This window comes from Camelina sativa, chromosome 7, assembly GCF_030686135.1.
Source record: "Camelina sativa cultivar CO46 ecotype springtype chromosome 7, ASM3068613v1".
Classification (NCBI taxonomy): domain Eukaryota; kingdom Viridiplantae; phylum Streptophyta; class Magnoliopsida; order Brassicales; family Brassicaceae; genus Camelina; species Camelina sativa.
This window is the reverse complement of record NC_141886.1, coordinates 17,335,709-17,350,556: the sequence shown is the minus strand read 5'-3', so window position 1 is coordinate 17,350,556 and position 14,848 is coordinate 17,335,709. Positions and strand designations below refer to the sequence as shown.

At 39.3% G+C, this 14,848-nt stretch overlaps 2 protein-coding genes across 3 annotated transcripts; both read left to right on the top strand.

The window, feature by feature from the left end:
* The first annotated feature begins 1,507 nt into the window (after window positions 1-1,507).
* Window positions 1,508-1,900, top strand: LOC147941342 (uncharacterized). Its single transcript, XM_087458479.1, has one exon. It carries the CDS (start codon window positions 1,508-1,510, stop codon window positions 1,898-1,900), a length of 393 nt encoding a protein of 130 aa, XP_087314605.1.
* A 9,566-nt stretch (window positions 1,901-11,466) lies between these two features.
* On the top strand, window positions 11,467-14,525 carry LOC104701181 (uncharacterized). 2 transcript variants are annotated; one of them, XM_010416830.3, is made up of 11 exons: window positions 11,467-12,054; window positions 12,150-12,252; window positions 12,327-12,352; window positions 12,514-12,738; window positions 12,840-12,911; window positions 13,001-13,093; window positions 13,184-13,225; window positions 13,320-13,424; window positions 13,507-13,672; window positions 13,784-13,893; window positions 14,155-14,525. In XM_010416830.3, exons 1-11 carry the CDS (start codon window positions 11,845-11,847, stop codon window positions 14,239-14,241), a joined length of 1,239 nt encoding a protein of 412 aa, XP_010415132.2. In that variant the 5' UTR covers window positions 11,467-11,844; the 3' UTR covers window positions 14,242-14,525. The 2 variants fall into 2 exon arrangements, with proteins under 2 accessions (XP_010415132.2, XP_019083192.1); XM_019227647.2 differs by having other exon boundaries at window positions 11,833-12,054; window positions 12,161-12,252.
* The last annotated feature ends 323 nt before the right edge of the window (window positions 14,526-14,848 follow it).

Sequence of the window (14,848 nt, the reverse complement as noted above, 5' to 3'; positions counted from 1 at the left end):
GGAGACAGAGTTCATCTTTGATGATGAATGTTTGGAAGCCTTCAAGCTTATCAAGGAAGCTCTGATATCTGCTCCAATAGTCCAAGCACCTAACTGGGACTATCCTTTCGAGATCATGTGCGATGCTTCTGATTACGCAGTTGGAGCTGTTCTAGGACAGCGAATTGATAAGAAGTTGCATGTCATCTACTATGCAAGCAGGACCCTTGACGACGCACAAGGAAGATACGCCACCACTGAGAAGGAGTTGCTGGCAGTAGTGTTTGCATTTGAGAAGTTTATGAGCTACTTGGTTGGTTCAAAAGTGATTGTCTACACGGACCATGCTGCACTGAGGTACATCTACGCAAAGAAGGACACCAAGCCTAGACTTCTGAGATGGATACTTCTTTTGCAAGAGTTTGATATGGAGATCCTCGATAAAAAGGGGATTGAGAATGGAGTCACTGATCACCTCTCAAGAATGCGGATTGAAGACATGGTCCCCATTAATGACTCAATGCCTGAAGAGCAACTAATGGTGTTTGAGACTCTGAATAAGAGTACATACGCCGGGTTAGAGTTGGAGATGGTTGAAGCACTGTCACTGAAGGAAGACAAGTTTCCATGGTATGCAGACCTTGTCAACTACTTGATCTGTGGAGAGGTTCCCAAGAGTTTGGACAGCTACAACAGGAAGAAGTTCTTTAGAGATGTCAACCACTACTTCTGGGATGAGCCTTACTTGTTCAAGAGAGGGTCTGATGGTCTGTTCAGAAGGTGTATAGCAGAAGAGGAAGTACATGGTGTGCTTGAGCACTGTCATGGGTCAACGTATGGAGGACATTTTGCTGCATTCAAGACGGCCCAGAAAGTTTTACAAGCAGGTCTCTGGTGGCCTACTCTATTCAAGGATGCTCACACATTCATCACCAAGTGTGATGCTTGCCAAAGGATGGGTAATATCACAAGAAGGAATAAGATGCCTCATAACCCAATCTTGGAAGTGGAAATATTCGATGTCTGGGAGATTGACTTCATGGGTCCCTTCAACCCTAAATCAAATGGCAACGAATACATCTTAGTGGCAGTTGACTATGTTTCTAAGTGGGTTGAAGCTATTGCAAGTCCCACCAACGATCATAAGGTTGTCTTGAAGCTGTTCAAAAGCATCATCTTCCCAAGGTATGGAGTACCAAGAGCTGTAATCAGTGATGGAGGAAGTCACTTTGTCAACAAGGTCTTTGATGGTATGCTGAAGAAGTATGGGGTGAAACACAAAGTAGCGACTGCTTATCACCCCCAAACCAGTGGGCAAGTAGAAGTCTCCAACAAGCAGATTAAGGGGATCATGTCAAGAATTGTTGGGTTGTCTAGGAAGGATTGGTCTATGAAGCTGGATGAGACTCTCTGGGCTTACAGAACAGCTTAAAAGACACCAATTGGAAGAACACCGTTTCAGTTGGTGTATGGTAAAGCATGTCACCTTCCTGTGGAGGTTGAATACAAGGCGCTTTGGGCTATTAAGATGTTAAATCTGAACATTGACAAAGCACAAGCCAAGAGAGTTGTTGATCTACATGAGCTTGAGGAAATCAGACTTGATGCTTATGAAAGCTCCAAAATCTATAAGGAGAAAACCAAGGCTTTTCATGACAAGAAGATTGTTGTGAAGGAACTAAAGTCTGGAGATCAAGTCTTGCTTTTCAACTCCAGACTTAAGTTGTTTCCTGGCAAGCTCAAGTCAAGATGGTCTGGACCATTTGAGATTAAAGAGGTTTTGCCATACGGATCAGTAACTCTTCTGAACAAGGATGGTAGTGAATTCACAGTAAATGGACAAAGGGTCAAGAAGTACCTTGTAGATCAAACGATTCCGGAGGGGTCCTCTGTGCCTCTCTGTGATCCTCCAAAAGCCTAAAAGAAACAGGAAGTCAAGCTTAGAGACTTAAAACAAGCTCACTTGGGAGGAAGTCCCATGTTTATCCCTGTATATATTTCTTTTTATTGCTATTTAGGTTGTTTTTGTTAGTTTTATGATTTTCTCAGGTTTTTAAAAGAAAAATCAAGTTCGTACACTATGTAGCTTGGCCCAACGCAGCGTGGTGATCGAGCTGGAGACGGAGTCAACACAAGTTAACAGAGCAGCATTGGATTCCTTCCCATTTTCGCACAGCTCCTAAAAGTGGGTAGAACACGTTTTAAATCTTGTCCACCAAACTCAAGTTCGGTCCCACCACATGTCTCCTCCAACTCCACCATGTCTCCCACAAGACAACACAAAGCTGTCTCCTCTCACCCATCAAGTCGAGTTCTATCATCTCTCCACTATAAACAAAAGACTAAGTCACACTCTTCTTCACTCAACTTTGCATATCTCGTCTCTCTCTCTAAATCGTTTAAGCTTAGCCATACATTTCATCAACCTTAGCTTTTGCGATTCTTGCTCTCTCTCAAGTTCTCTAAGCTTCATCTCTGTTTCTCACCATGTTTAACAAGCTTAGATGGAAACCCAGTACCAAGCCACTTGATGTTGAGCTAGCTAGAAGCATCACTGACAAGAGGCGGAGATACATTGAGGCAGAAGAGGAAGAAGAGGAGGAACCACCAGTGGTTGAGGCAGAAGAAGAAGCAGAGGGTTCGCGTCTGACATGAAAGGAAGCTGTAGCCAAAGTAATAAGGCTTGCCAAAGCTAGAGGGTCACGCGCTTCAGCCGAACCTCAAGTAGACGACGTACAAAACGTGGAGCCAGTGCAACCTTCTAGGAGATCACTGGATATAACAGCTCGACGAACAATCCATCCACGGCGGTCACTGTCTCACGATAGAAACCCACAAACTCAGGATCGAGTTGTTAGCTATGGGGAGTCGTCACGTAGGAGAGCTGAAATAGCTCAAGGAAAAAGACCAATGGGGCGAGTAAGGCAGATTCAGGAGGATTTAACAGATTCAGAGGAATACACACCGCCAGCCACACCGTCAGGGGAGCAGCTCACTCCACAAGACTACTATAACCTCTTCATGGAATGCGATTTCGCTGCAACAAGATACCCGCATCGCTCTACCATGCGCAAGCTTGGAATTAAAGAGGACGTTGAGCTCCTATTCAAAAACTGTGGTCTTGGAAATTTTATGAGGTGTAACCGTGAAGCATACAAAGATGAAACCTGCCAGTTCCTCGCTTCTCTCAACGTGTACTACTATGAAGAAAGCGATGAAGACAAGTCTGGGCTAGGCTATTTTACATTCACGATCCACGGAAAGCGCTACTCTTGCAGCATCACCAACATAGAGAAGTTGTTTGGTTTCCCTAGCGGGACAGAAACCTGCCCCGACTTTGACGACAAAGAGTTGAAGGCACTTTGGAAAACTATCAGCAATGGTGGTTACACATCCTTGAGAACCAAGAGCAACAAAATTAGGAGTCCGGCCATCAGATACTTTCACAAATGTGTTGCAAGCACTTTCTTTGCGCGCCAAGCTACCGGGACAGTCAACGAGAGTGAGCTTCAGATGATTGATCTTGCTCTTCAGAGCCTCCTCCCAACCACAACAGATGGCACTGTGCTTCGGGGAGACGGGTCAGACACACCTCTTTCCGTATATTTGTTAAGGCAGTTCCTAGCCTACCGTGATTGGGTAGTCAAAAACCGTGGGAAGAAGAATAACATGTTGACTGTTGGCGGGATAATCACTCCTATCCTATCCAATCGTGGTGTCCCCTTGGGCTCAGATCTTCATGAACCTCGCTAGTTGGATATATAGAAAGCACTGTTTCTTGACCATGGAGTGCATGAAGACAAGCTTATGTTTCGTTTCCATCACCAACGCATTGGTGACGCTAGGGTCTTACTTCCTAACCCAACTCTTACTACGCTGGAGGACATTCACAACATCTGGTTCCTCCCAAACCCTGAGGATCTCCACTACCCTGAAGGCACTCAACCTGACACGGTAGAAGCTATTAACTCGCCTGACCCGCAGCCTATGGACATATCTGAAGAAGAGTCACCTCAGCAGTTCTGGTTCACACAGCCTCCTTCTCCTAAGCAGAGCAGGCACATGAAAGGCACCAACAGGAATATCAGCCTTCTGCAGCGATGGAACTAACTTCAGGATAAATCTTACAAAGCACTGCGAGGAACGGTGAAGGAGTTAACAAATTCTGTGAAAGGATTGACGCTTCGGGTCACTAAACTTGAAGAGGGAAGAACTCCTCCACCTCCACCCTCATCGAGCAATGTGCTCCAGAGAAGCAACTCTGCAAGCCTACTCAGGCGAGGCTCCAACCCAGCTGAACCCGCTAGAGCTAGTTCTTTTGAGCCAGCCAGAGCTAGTTCCTTCGAACCTGCCAGAACCAGTTCCTTTGAGCAAAACCAGAGAAAGCGCAGAGCAGCTAAACCACCATCAAGCTCGAAGAGAGGCTTCCCTGTCCCACTGGATCTCGAAGATGAACACGCCAGCTCGACCCAACACGATCCATCATCCTACCCTCCCACCGCTGGTTACACCCTGGAGAGCATGGAGGCCTACCTTGACTCCCAATTCTCCTAAACGACCAAGTAACACTCCTCACTCATCTGTTTATACCATTGCATTTCATTTAGTTTGTTTTCTTTGTCTTTTGAACTCTCCTTCAAATTTTTGTTACACAAGGGACTGTGTAATTTAAGTTTGGGGGAGGGTTTGAGATGTATATAACTTGTTTTCTTTGTCTCTTATTTTCAAATTTTGCATCATTGAGTCTGCATACACATAAGGCATAGAAAACCCAAAAAAATTTGAAATTTTTTTAAATTTTCTAAAAAAAAAAGAGTGTTCATTCTCGTGAACACATGAAAGGCACTGTTGGCGGGACTCAATGGGGTAGTTGTATTTTAGATTAAGTCTTGCTTTCTTTTTAGTAGTTTGTACATATGCAGTAGTTTGTGCATATATGTTAGGGGTCTGTGATGAGTTTGCCTCGTAGACATGCTGATTTACTAGATAAATTCAATGCCCAAGTTATTAGTTGTCTAATGCATGATCTAGCGAACCTGAAGTAAAACCGCACCATGTTTAGAATTCACAACTCTGCATTTTTGTCTAGATGGAAACATGTTGCGATCTGATGCCTTTCCTATTTACTTGAACTTAATCTTGACTCATAATTATCATGTTTTACGCACTGAATCTGAACTCATGGATACCAATATACATACTTGGATTTTCTTTCACCTTTATACCACTCTTGGCTAATCCAAGTAGCTGATTCCCATTATTGGAACAGTTTCCCCCACCATTAGCCTACCCTTCTTTTAAGCCAAAATTATCTCTATGTGTGAGGCCTTATTTTTCGGATTGAGCTTGGTAGAAAGTGTTAGGTCTGAGCCGACAGGAATGGAACCTTGTGTAGTTCTAGTTCGCGTTATCCGGACTAGATAGGACTAGGTGGGAACTTGTTACAGGGGTTTGGGATTCAATGTGTGCAGAAAGGAAAAGAAAAGAATGAAAAGAAAGGATAAAGTCTCTAGGAGGGGTAATCTGTCTCTAAATATGAAAGTCTAGTAAAGGATTTGGGGAATGCAAAGTATAGAAAAAAAAAAAGAAAGATGGTTCTAAGAAAAGAAAAGAAAGTTGTCAAAGAACGTATAGCAAAAGCTTTTGAAGTCTTAAGAAATAAGAAGGAAAAGAGGACCATAGTGTTTTAGAAAAGAAACCCCAAATCCGTTAGGCAAAATCAAAAAGAAACCTCTCCTGAGACTTGGTACAAAAGGGTGAATGGGTATGATCAAAAGAGCTAAAAGCTGAAGGGTAGAGTTAGGACAATCTGGGTTTAGAGAATTAGGAGTCAAACGCTTGGGTACTCTTGGGTAGACAAGGTTTTATTCCTGTATGCATTTGTTGGTCCTTACCTTTAGCCTTCTCCCAAAAGCTCAATCCATTTTCTTGAGAGAACCCTGATCAAAAACGATGAACCTACTCTAAAGGAGATCACCTTTATCTCCATCCTTTTCTTACCAAACCAAATGAGTTCATAGGCAGTGTTTAAGCTTGATTCATGGTTCCAATTCAATGAATGTTAAAGGGATAGGTTGATTTGAATGCATGTCAAAGTTGAAACAGAGGCTAAGGCGTGTAAGGAAGAGCATGGCTAAAGTTTTTAAGTAGGACTCTCTCTCTCTTTGCGTTTTACAATTACTAACTTGGACATTGATTTTACCTATTTTATCATCATGTTTTGGTTCTGAGCCCCCTCCTTCAAACCTCTTCTTCAAGCTTAATCTTGATTATTTGCTTGAGGGCAAGCAAGAAATAAGTTTGGGGGAGTTGATGTATCTGCATTTTACTTGTTTTAGATCCTCATTTGCATTCACTTTAGCATCATTTCATCCTGTTTTTGTAGCATTTGCATCTCATTCTTGCATAAATTCACTCACTTAGTAGTTTTCCATTAGCATTGCATACATTGTTGCATATGGAGTTGTTATCAGGTTTTGGAGAGCTTTTGGGAACACGAAGCTGAGCAGAGTGCAAGGCGAAAGAGAGCTCGATCGAGCTGGGAAGACGAAGTGAAGCAGAGGAAGTCGAACCAAGGCAGAATGACCAACTGAAGCGGAATCTAGCCTAACGCATGCAGAGCAGAAGACAAGGCGGAGCGACTGACACAAGAGGCAGAGCTCGATCGAGCTGATTGAAAGAAAAGACGGTCGAGCTGTCTGAGACAAAGAAGAGCTCGATCGAGCTGAAGTGGAACGCGAAACCAAAGCTGGAAAAGAGGAGAAAGCATAGCTCGATCGAGCTGTTCGAAGCAGAGGAGAGCGAGATCGTGCTAAGCATCAACCGACTTAAAAATCGTTGACTTTGACTAGGGTTTTCACAAGTTTAGTATAAATATGTCTCATTTGTTTAGACTTAAGAAGCTCCTTTTTAGCTATTTTTAGAACTTCTCTCAAGAAACAAAACGTGTTTAAGGCTTTGTAATTTGAATTCTCTTTTAATCTTTCAAGTTTTTATAGTTTTACATCTCTCTTTTATGCTTTAGTTTATATAATCTTGTTAATCTCTCTTTAATCTCTTTTCATAATGTTGCTTATTGAATTTTCTGGGTTTGGGTTCTTGAGCTTCATGATTTCTGAGTAGTGTTCTTAAAGTTCTTGAGGTTGGGTGAGATCCATGAGGTTTTCTTAGTCTTTTCTAGGGTTTTGTTGTTTAAATCTTTTAGATCCCTTCTGGATTAGTGTTCTTCATGCTAGCTTCTTTCTGATCATCTGAAGCTTGACCCGAGGCATTTCCACCCGAGAGGGCTTGGTGAAATGTCTGATCTAGCTAATACCGGAGATTTACGTGCCTAGCCTAAGAGATTAGTTGTCTAGGGTGTTTATTGACATTGATTGATTGGTTGTTAATGCCTGCCTTGTTATGCTTCGCTAAAGAGATTTAGGTCTCGAGGTAACTTGGCTTGAGAGTCTCTGTCACAAGAGTGGATTGACCTGTTGTTGAATCTTTCGTCTAGGGATAGCTTTGTTTAAAGTTTTATCGAATCTTTGTATTAAGACTAAGTTACTTCATGGATCATTGATACCCAGCCTCACGAGCTCTCTTTTATCATCTGCTTGCATCAGTTTACGTTTTGCTTGTTTCGCTTAGCTCTGCTTAGTTTTGTTAGACACTACTTAGTTTTGCTATTAGTTCTCATTTTCTTTTGTTGCTTGCTCACTTAGGTTGTTAGAAAATCAAAACTAAGGTTCGCTTGACTTAGCTAGATTTGATTGCATCTTTTGTGGTTAATAGCTCACCCAATTGGTTTGACACCCTTTGTACTACAATGACAATTTAAGTGCTTAGGGAATTGAACTTCAGTAAAGTAGTAAAATCCTACTATCAGGATGACATGGGTGTATTTTCTGAATAGCAAAAGTGAAGTGTTCTCAAAATTCAAGATATTCAAGCCTTATGTGGAGAATCAATCGGAGACTCGGATTAAGAGGCTTAGAACGGATGGAGGTGGTGAGATTCTTTCAAAAGAATTCATCAAGCTATGTCAAGAGAGTGGCATACATCATGAAGTAACAACACCCTACACTCCACAACAGAACGGTGTTGCAGAGAGACGGAACCGTACGCTTGTGGAAATGGCTAGATCGATGCTCACGGAGAGGAGTTTATCAAATAGGTTTTGGGCTGAAGCTATTGCAACATCAACTTATTTGCTAAATAGATTACCATCGAAGCCATTGGACAAAGGTGTGACTCCATTACAAGTATGAAGTGGGAAGAAACCAAGTGTTAATCACTTGAAGATATTTGGGTGTGTATGTTATGTTCCAAGTGAGAAGAGAAGAAAACTTGACGCTAAAGCCAGGCAAGGAATATTTGTTGGTTATAGCAATGAATCAAAAGGATACAGAGTGTTCTTATTGAGTGAAGAGAAGATCGAAGTGTCAAGAGACGTGACATTTGATGAAGAGAAGACATGGAATTGGGAGAAGAAGGAAGTAGAGAAATCAATTATGTCACAATTCAAAATCCAGTCTTCAAGGGAACAAGGAGATCAAGGAGCAAACAATGATATAAACACTCAAGTAGAACAAGTAAGTGATGCATTCAACCGGCTACAAATCTCAAAAAGAGGATTTTAAAACACGGTTGAAGAAGGAGAAAACTCCGTTGGTCCAAGAGGATTCAAATCGATCAACGATTTGATGGAACAAACAGATAAAGTTGAAGAGATGGCTCATATACACGAAATGTGTCTTATGATGGCTGAAGAACCTCAGGCTTTGGAGGAAGCAATGAATGATGAGAGGTGGATAGAAGCCATGAGAGAAGAATTGAGGATGATTAAAAAGAACAAGACGTGGCAAGTTGTGGAGAGACCAAGAGATAAAAATGTGATTAGTGTCAAATGGATCTTTCGTTTGAAGACTAATGCAAGTGGAGAAGCAATCAAACACAAGGCAAGATTGGTGGCTAGAGGATTCACACAAGAATATGGTGTAGATTATCTTGAAACTTTTGCACCGGTTTCAAGATACGATACGATAAGAACGGTAATGGCGATTGCAGCTCAACACAAATGGAAACTCTTCCAAATGGATGTGAAGTCAGTGTTTCTAAATGGAAACTTGGAAGAAGAGATTTATGTAGAACAACCACCGGGATTTGTAGAAGCAGGAGAAGAAGGAAAAGTTCTTAAATTTTACAAAGCACTCTATGGCTTAAAGCAAGCACCTAGAGCATGGTATGGACGCATTGATGGTTACTTTCTCAAAAATGGTTTTGAGAGAAGTATCAATGATGCAGCACTCTATGTAAAGAAGACATTGGAGGATATATTGGTGGTCAGTTTATATGTTGATGACATCATAGTTACGGGTAGCAACATGAAGAAGATTGAACAATTTAAAGAGGAGATGAAGAGTGAGTTTGAGATGACGAACTTAGGCGAACTAAATTACTTCCTTGGTATGGAAGTAATACAAAACGAAGAAGGTATATTTCTCTCACAAGAGAAGTATGCAAAGAAGCTTTTGAAGAAATTTGGGATGCAAGATTGCAAAAGCTTGTCAACGCCATTGGCTCCTCACGGCAAGACAGAAGAGGTCTTGAATGAAAAGTTTGAAAATGTTACGAAGTATAGAAGCATGATTGGGGGCATATTGTATCTTTGTGCTTCTAGACCAGACATCATGTATGCGAGTTCTTATTTGTCTCGCTACATGACATCTCCATTAAAGCAACATCTTCAAGAAGCCAAACGGGTCCTTAGATACGTCAAGGGTACTTTGACATATGGGATTCAATTCAAGCAAGTAGAAGAACCAGAGTTGGTTGGATTTTCTGATAGTGATTGGGGCGGATCAGTTGAGGACAAGAAGAGTACAAGTGGCTATGTCTTTACGATCGGATCAGGTGCATTTTGTTGGAATTCTAGCAAGCAGAAGACGGTGGCTTAATCAACGGCCGAAGCGGAATACATTGCTGTTTGCTCAGCAACGAACCAATCAATATGGTTACAAAGGTTGGTGAATGAGATTGGCTTCAAGACAGAGAAGGGTGTAAGGATCTTCTGTGATAACAAATCAGCGATTGCAATCGGAAAGAATCCTGTTCAACATCGTCGGACCAAGCATATCGACATCAAATATCATTTTGTACGAGAGGCTGAACAGAATGGGTTGATCAAGCTTGAGTACTGTCCAGGAGAGTTACAAATAGCAGACATATTGAGGAAACCTTTAAACAAGTTAAGGTTCGAGGTTCTACGAAAAGAGCTAGGCGTAACGATGAAGCCATGATCAAGGAGGAGTGTTGAATGTGATCAAGTCTTCATTATATTATTTTAGAAGAGTCTTATATTATATAGTTAACTAATTGATTTGTGTTATGTATAAACTATTCGTATCACACAGCAAAGAGACACGAATAGAATCGTTAACTACAAAACAGTTACACATGTATGTGTGTGTCTCCATATTGGGTTGTCTTCTAGAGATGTGTCCCTTAGTTAAAGTGTGTCATGTAAACCTATAAATACAGTTTATATATCTAATAAAAGAGTGTGGTTTTCGTTTACAAGAATCGAGTAAACAAATACATTGAATGTAAAACAAAAACAGAGAAAGAGACAAAAAAACAGAGTAAAATCTGTGTTGTCAGATCCTTAACAACTTTGAGAGTTCAAAGTCTTACAGTTAATACCTTTACTGTAATTTATTAGCAGTAGCTATAATACTTTAAAAATGACCATGATTTGCATTATTATCTCTTTACTTTACGATCTCATAAAGCTTTGGAGTCGAGCTTTGTGGTAATGGGGATGGGATGCACGTGGTGAGACGTAATGGGTGAAGACAGAAAATCACAAGAAAGCGAAAGTGCTAACTATTGAAACACAAAATGACAAATCAATAATAGTCGCGTGCTCTCTCTTCACGGGTCACCACCTCTATTGTTCTCACTTCCAATCAAAAACCTGATCAGTTTCTATTTTCTTTGTGATATTTTTTTTATAGGAAGTTATATGTATCTGTTACAATCTTTTCATGACCTCAACATGATTACACTCCATTCAGGCTGACTTTTAACTTTCACTAAAAGAACTAAATCATTATACATACAACTAGATTTTTTACAATCTTTATTTGTTGTGCATAGTAAAAAAAATAATACAGATTTTTTTTCTACTTTTCTAAACCGGATTCTTATTCTACATTTACGAGTAACGAAGAAGATAGGTCGAAAATAGCTTGACGGTAAATCGAACTAATATTTACCATCAGTAAAAATGAACATAATCTTCTTAGTCCTTAGTCCTTGCTAATACCTCATTCTTCTTGTTTTTTTTTTTAATGTAATGTTAAGTTTTGACATTTTATTCCTTTAGAGTTTGTAAACTCTATATGGTAATGGGCAAGTGAGTAAGTGGTTTATTCGCATGACTTAGCAATGTTGACACCTAAGTTTTTATATATGTTTGAACTTTCATAAGAGAAAGCTCCATATAGTCATCATAAATATGTAGAATGTAATATTGTACTGGTCTTTCTAATAAAATAGTGGTTGCATATACATTTACTCTTAAATAAGGAAGTCCAGTGAGGCAAAATATTCCATCTGAATTCCACAATTGTTTAAAAACCAAACAAAAAACAAAAAGTACATTCCAATAGAATTGCTAGCCTATATTAAAAAAAGTATATCATTCCAAAAGAAAACAATAGTCATAAAATATTTCTCCTCTCTCTCTCTCTCTCTCTCTCTCTCCCCTACCCTCTTGAAACATTACAGATACTTGTATTGTGAATTCAAGAAGAGCCTATCTAAATTCATAAAGGGTTTAGTTGATTTTATCTTCTTTCTTTAACACCATTAACAGTGATAATGTCTTCATTGTCTAAAGGTTCCTGGCCTCTGGTACTGTTTTTAGTATTGTGGTGCATGGTAGTTAGAGAATCAAACGGAGCTTCCAACAATGTAAAAGTTGGAAGCATTTCAAAAGTGGAAGATGCTGAGAATTTCCATATCTATTATGGACAAACCTTTAAAGTCATCAAGAACGCCATTGATGGCAAGAGCTATCTCCTTATTCAGGTCCTTGCTTCTTATCATTAACTTGTCTTTTTCTTATCTTTTGCTTCCATTTGTATGGTATGGTCCGTGTCTGAAAATCTGAGGATAATATGTAGAACTCTTCTAGAATGGCCGTTCGGACAAAGTATTGTACTTCTAGGATTAAGTCATATGTGATTCCACTAATCAACTACTCAGTTGACACTCAATCTTCTCAAGGTATGCTCTGTTTTTTCCCCTGTTTTTGTTTTAGAGACTTTGTTTTTGAGATCTCTCTGTGTTTGCTTATTCAGGAGGCATTCCGGTTTCTTTCTTTGAGGTAAACACTCCTTTCTAGCTAATTTCAAGATTTGGATTTGTGTTAAATCAGATATCGATTTTGGTTGGCACTAGTGTAAACAATTCTTTAGGATCACGCATTAGAATGGGTGAAAATTTGGTTTCTGAGCAGAACAACAAAGTTTGTTTTTATATCCACAGCTACTTGGATTACTTGGGAGCTTGAAGGGAATAACATCGGAAGCGGTAGCTTCACCGTGTGTTCTGAAACTCTACGAGGCAGGGGAAGTAGTTAAGCTTGACAAAGGTGAACAACAAGGGCAGGTGTTATCTCAGTTCGCAGCCCATTTCATCAGCGACACTGACCAACCTCAGACTTGCAATTTTGCAAATTTTTTCCCACTCAGTGAAGGCACACCTCTTCAGGTATCAAATTATAATCTTTGTATAGATTTGAACCTAACAAATAGAGATCAAGTTTTTCACATATTGATCTGAGTTATGCTGGTTTTGTAATCTTGAATAAGCGAGCGGAGTGGATCAAATTCCTTGGAGCTTTTACCAATCTTGAAACTAAAGCCAATCAAGTCTATGATGCGGTGAGTGACACAATTCGTGCTTCTCTTTGAAAAAACTGTCTACATGGCCTATTCTTGCTGTTTATAAAGTATGTTATGGAACCTTGTAGGTTAAATCAAGCTATACTTGCTTGTCTCAAATGGCTGCCAACAAGACAAAATCCTTCAAGCCAATTGTAGCCTGGATGGGATATGATCAAAATGTAAGAAAACTTGATTGTTCTAATTGATAGTTTTGGACATCAGTGTTTATATCTGGTTACGAACTCATTGTGTGTAATTTTTCCTTCAAGGGATGCATTTGGAGTTTCACTAAGGAATCACACAAGCTAAAGGTACTCAGTAATGTAACATTTGGAACTTCTAATTACTCCTTTCAATATCTGGAAACATCTTTGCAACTGAACATGCTGCTTACAAACAAAACAGTTTATAGAAGATGCGGGTGGAGAAAATATCGACAAATCTATAAACAAGGTCTCTTACAATATCACTGATCCTGATGATTTGGAAGCACTCCATGCCATTTTATGCGTAAGCGGGTCACTCTTGTTTTTGCTTTTATCTTTCTGATGACCAAAAAACTTATTTGCTTCTACAAATTTGATTCTATTAGACTGTGGATGCGGTGATCGATGAAACGCTATCGTCAGACCCTCAGAATTACACACAGACAACGTTCTTGGGGAACATCAACGTGGATGATAACTCTTGTTTTGCGTTTCTTGCGAATCAGAGCATCTGGAGATATGACAAAAGGGTCAGAAACGGAACAACTCTTGGTAAGAAAGTCTTACGACATTGTTTTTTTTTTTTTTTTTTTTTTTTTTTTTTTTTTTTTTCTATATATCGATTAAGCTAACAACCTTGTTTTGGAATTTGAAACTGAGAAGACTGGTACGACGGAGCAATCTCACAACCAAACCTAGTACTGGCTGATATTGTGGAAGCCTTGTTTCCAACGGGAAACTATACAACTTCATACTTCAGAAACGTCGCTAAGGTAACAAAACCTAGCTAATCTAATAACTCTATACTTCGAAAAATTTTAAATCTCTTCATCACTAGGTAACAAAATCATTTCCTTGTGATTTAGTTTATATGTATTTATTCCCTAGTTTGGTGGACTAACTACAAACCAACCCAGATTGGTCAATAACACAACCCACATATTCATATAATTAGTTTTAATTCAAGAAAATATCATTTACATTGGTTTCTAAGTTGCATATTGTTTTTTTAACTTCATAATTAAACATGGCAGGGTGAAGGAGTCATAAACATTAGTTCGGATATGTGTGATAGAGACACATCATTGCCGTTAGTTCCTACAGTTCCAGCTTGTGGATGATGTTCCTATTTTTTAACAGCTCTCCAAGCATTCCACAAGAAACGTCGAACGTATTATTTGGCAATGATAGTTGTTAGAGATTTTGATTTTGTCCAAGATTATTAGGGGATTATGCATTGGACTAAATGGCAGGTTGGTCTAGTTATGTTGGGAAGACCAACAATAATAACCAACTATATATATTTGCTTAGCTCATTCGTTATGGTTCTTTGGTTTGTTCGGATTGCAAAACTTCTACTGAATTGACTTATATTCGGTTTCATTATGGAAAACTTTGGCGCATATATACTTATATTTTTTGTAGAATCTTTTGAGAATTAAATATGTTTTGGAAACTATTAGCATTCAATGACAATAATTATTTATATTCATATCCAAACAACTTTAGTTAAGTTTCTCTACTATCCTTATAACAAAACACTAGAACTGGATCCGTGTCACACGAGTTAACATTTATTTTATTTATTTTGTAATTTTTATTTAAAGTGTTATATATATGATTGTTTTATTTGTTTTTTTTTCTTTTGCTCAAACACTATGTCATGAAATCATAGGTTGAATATAACTTATGAAAATAACATCTATTTTGTAAGATCTATTCTAGTAG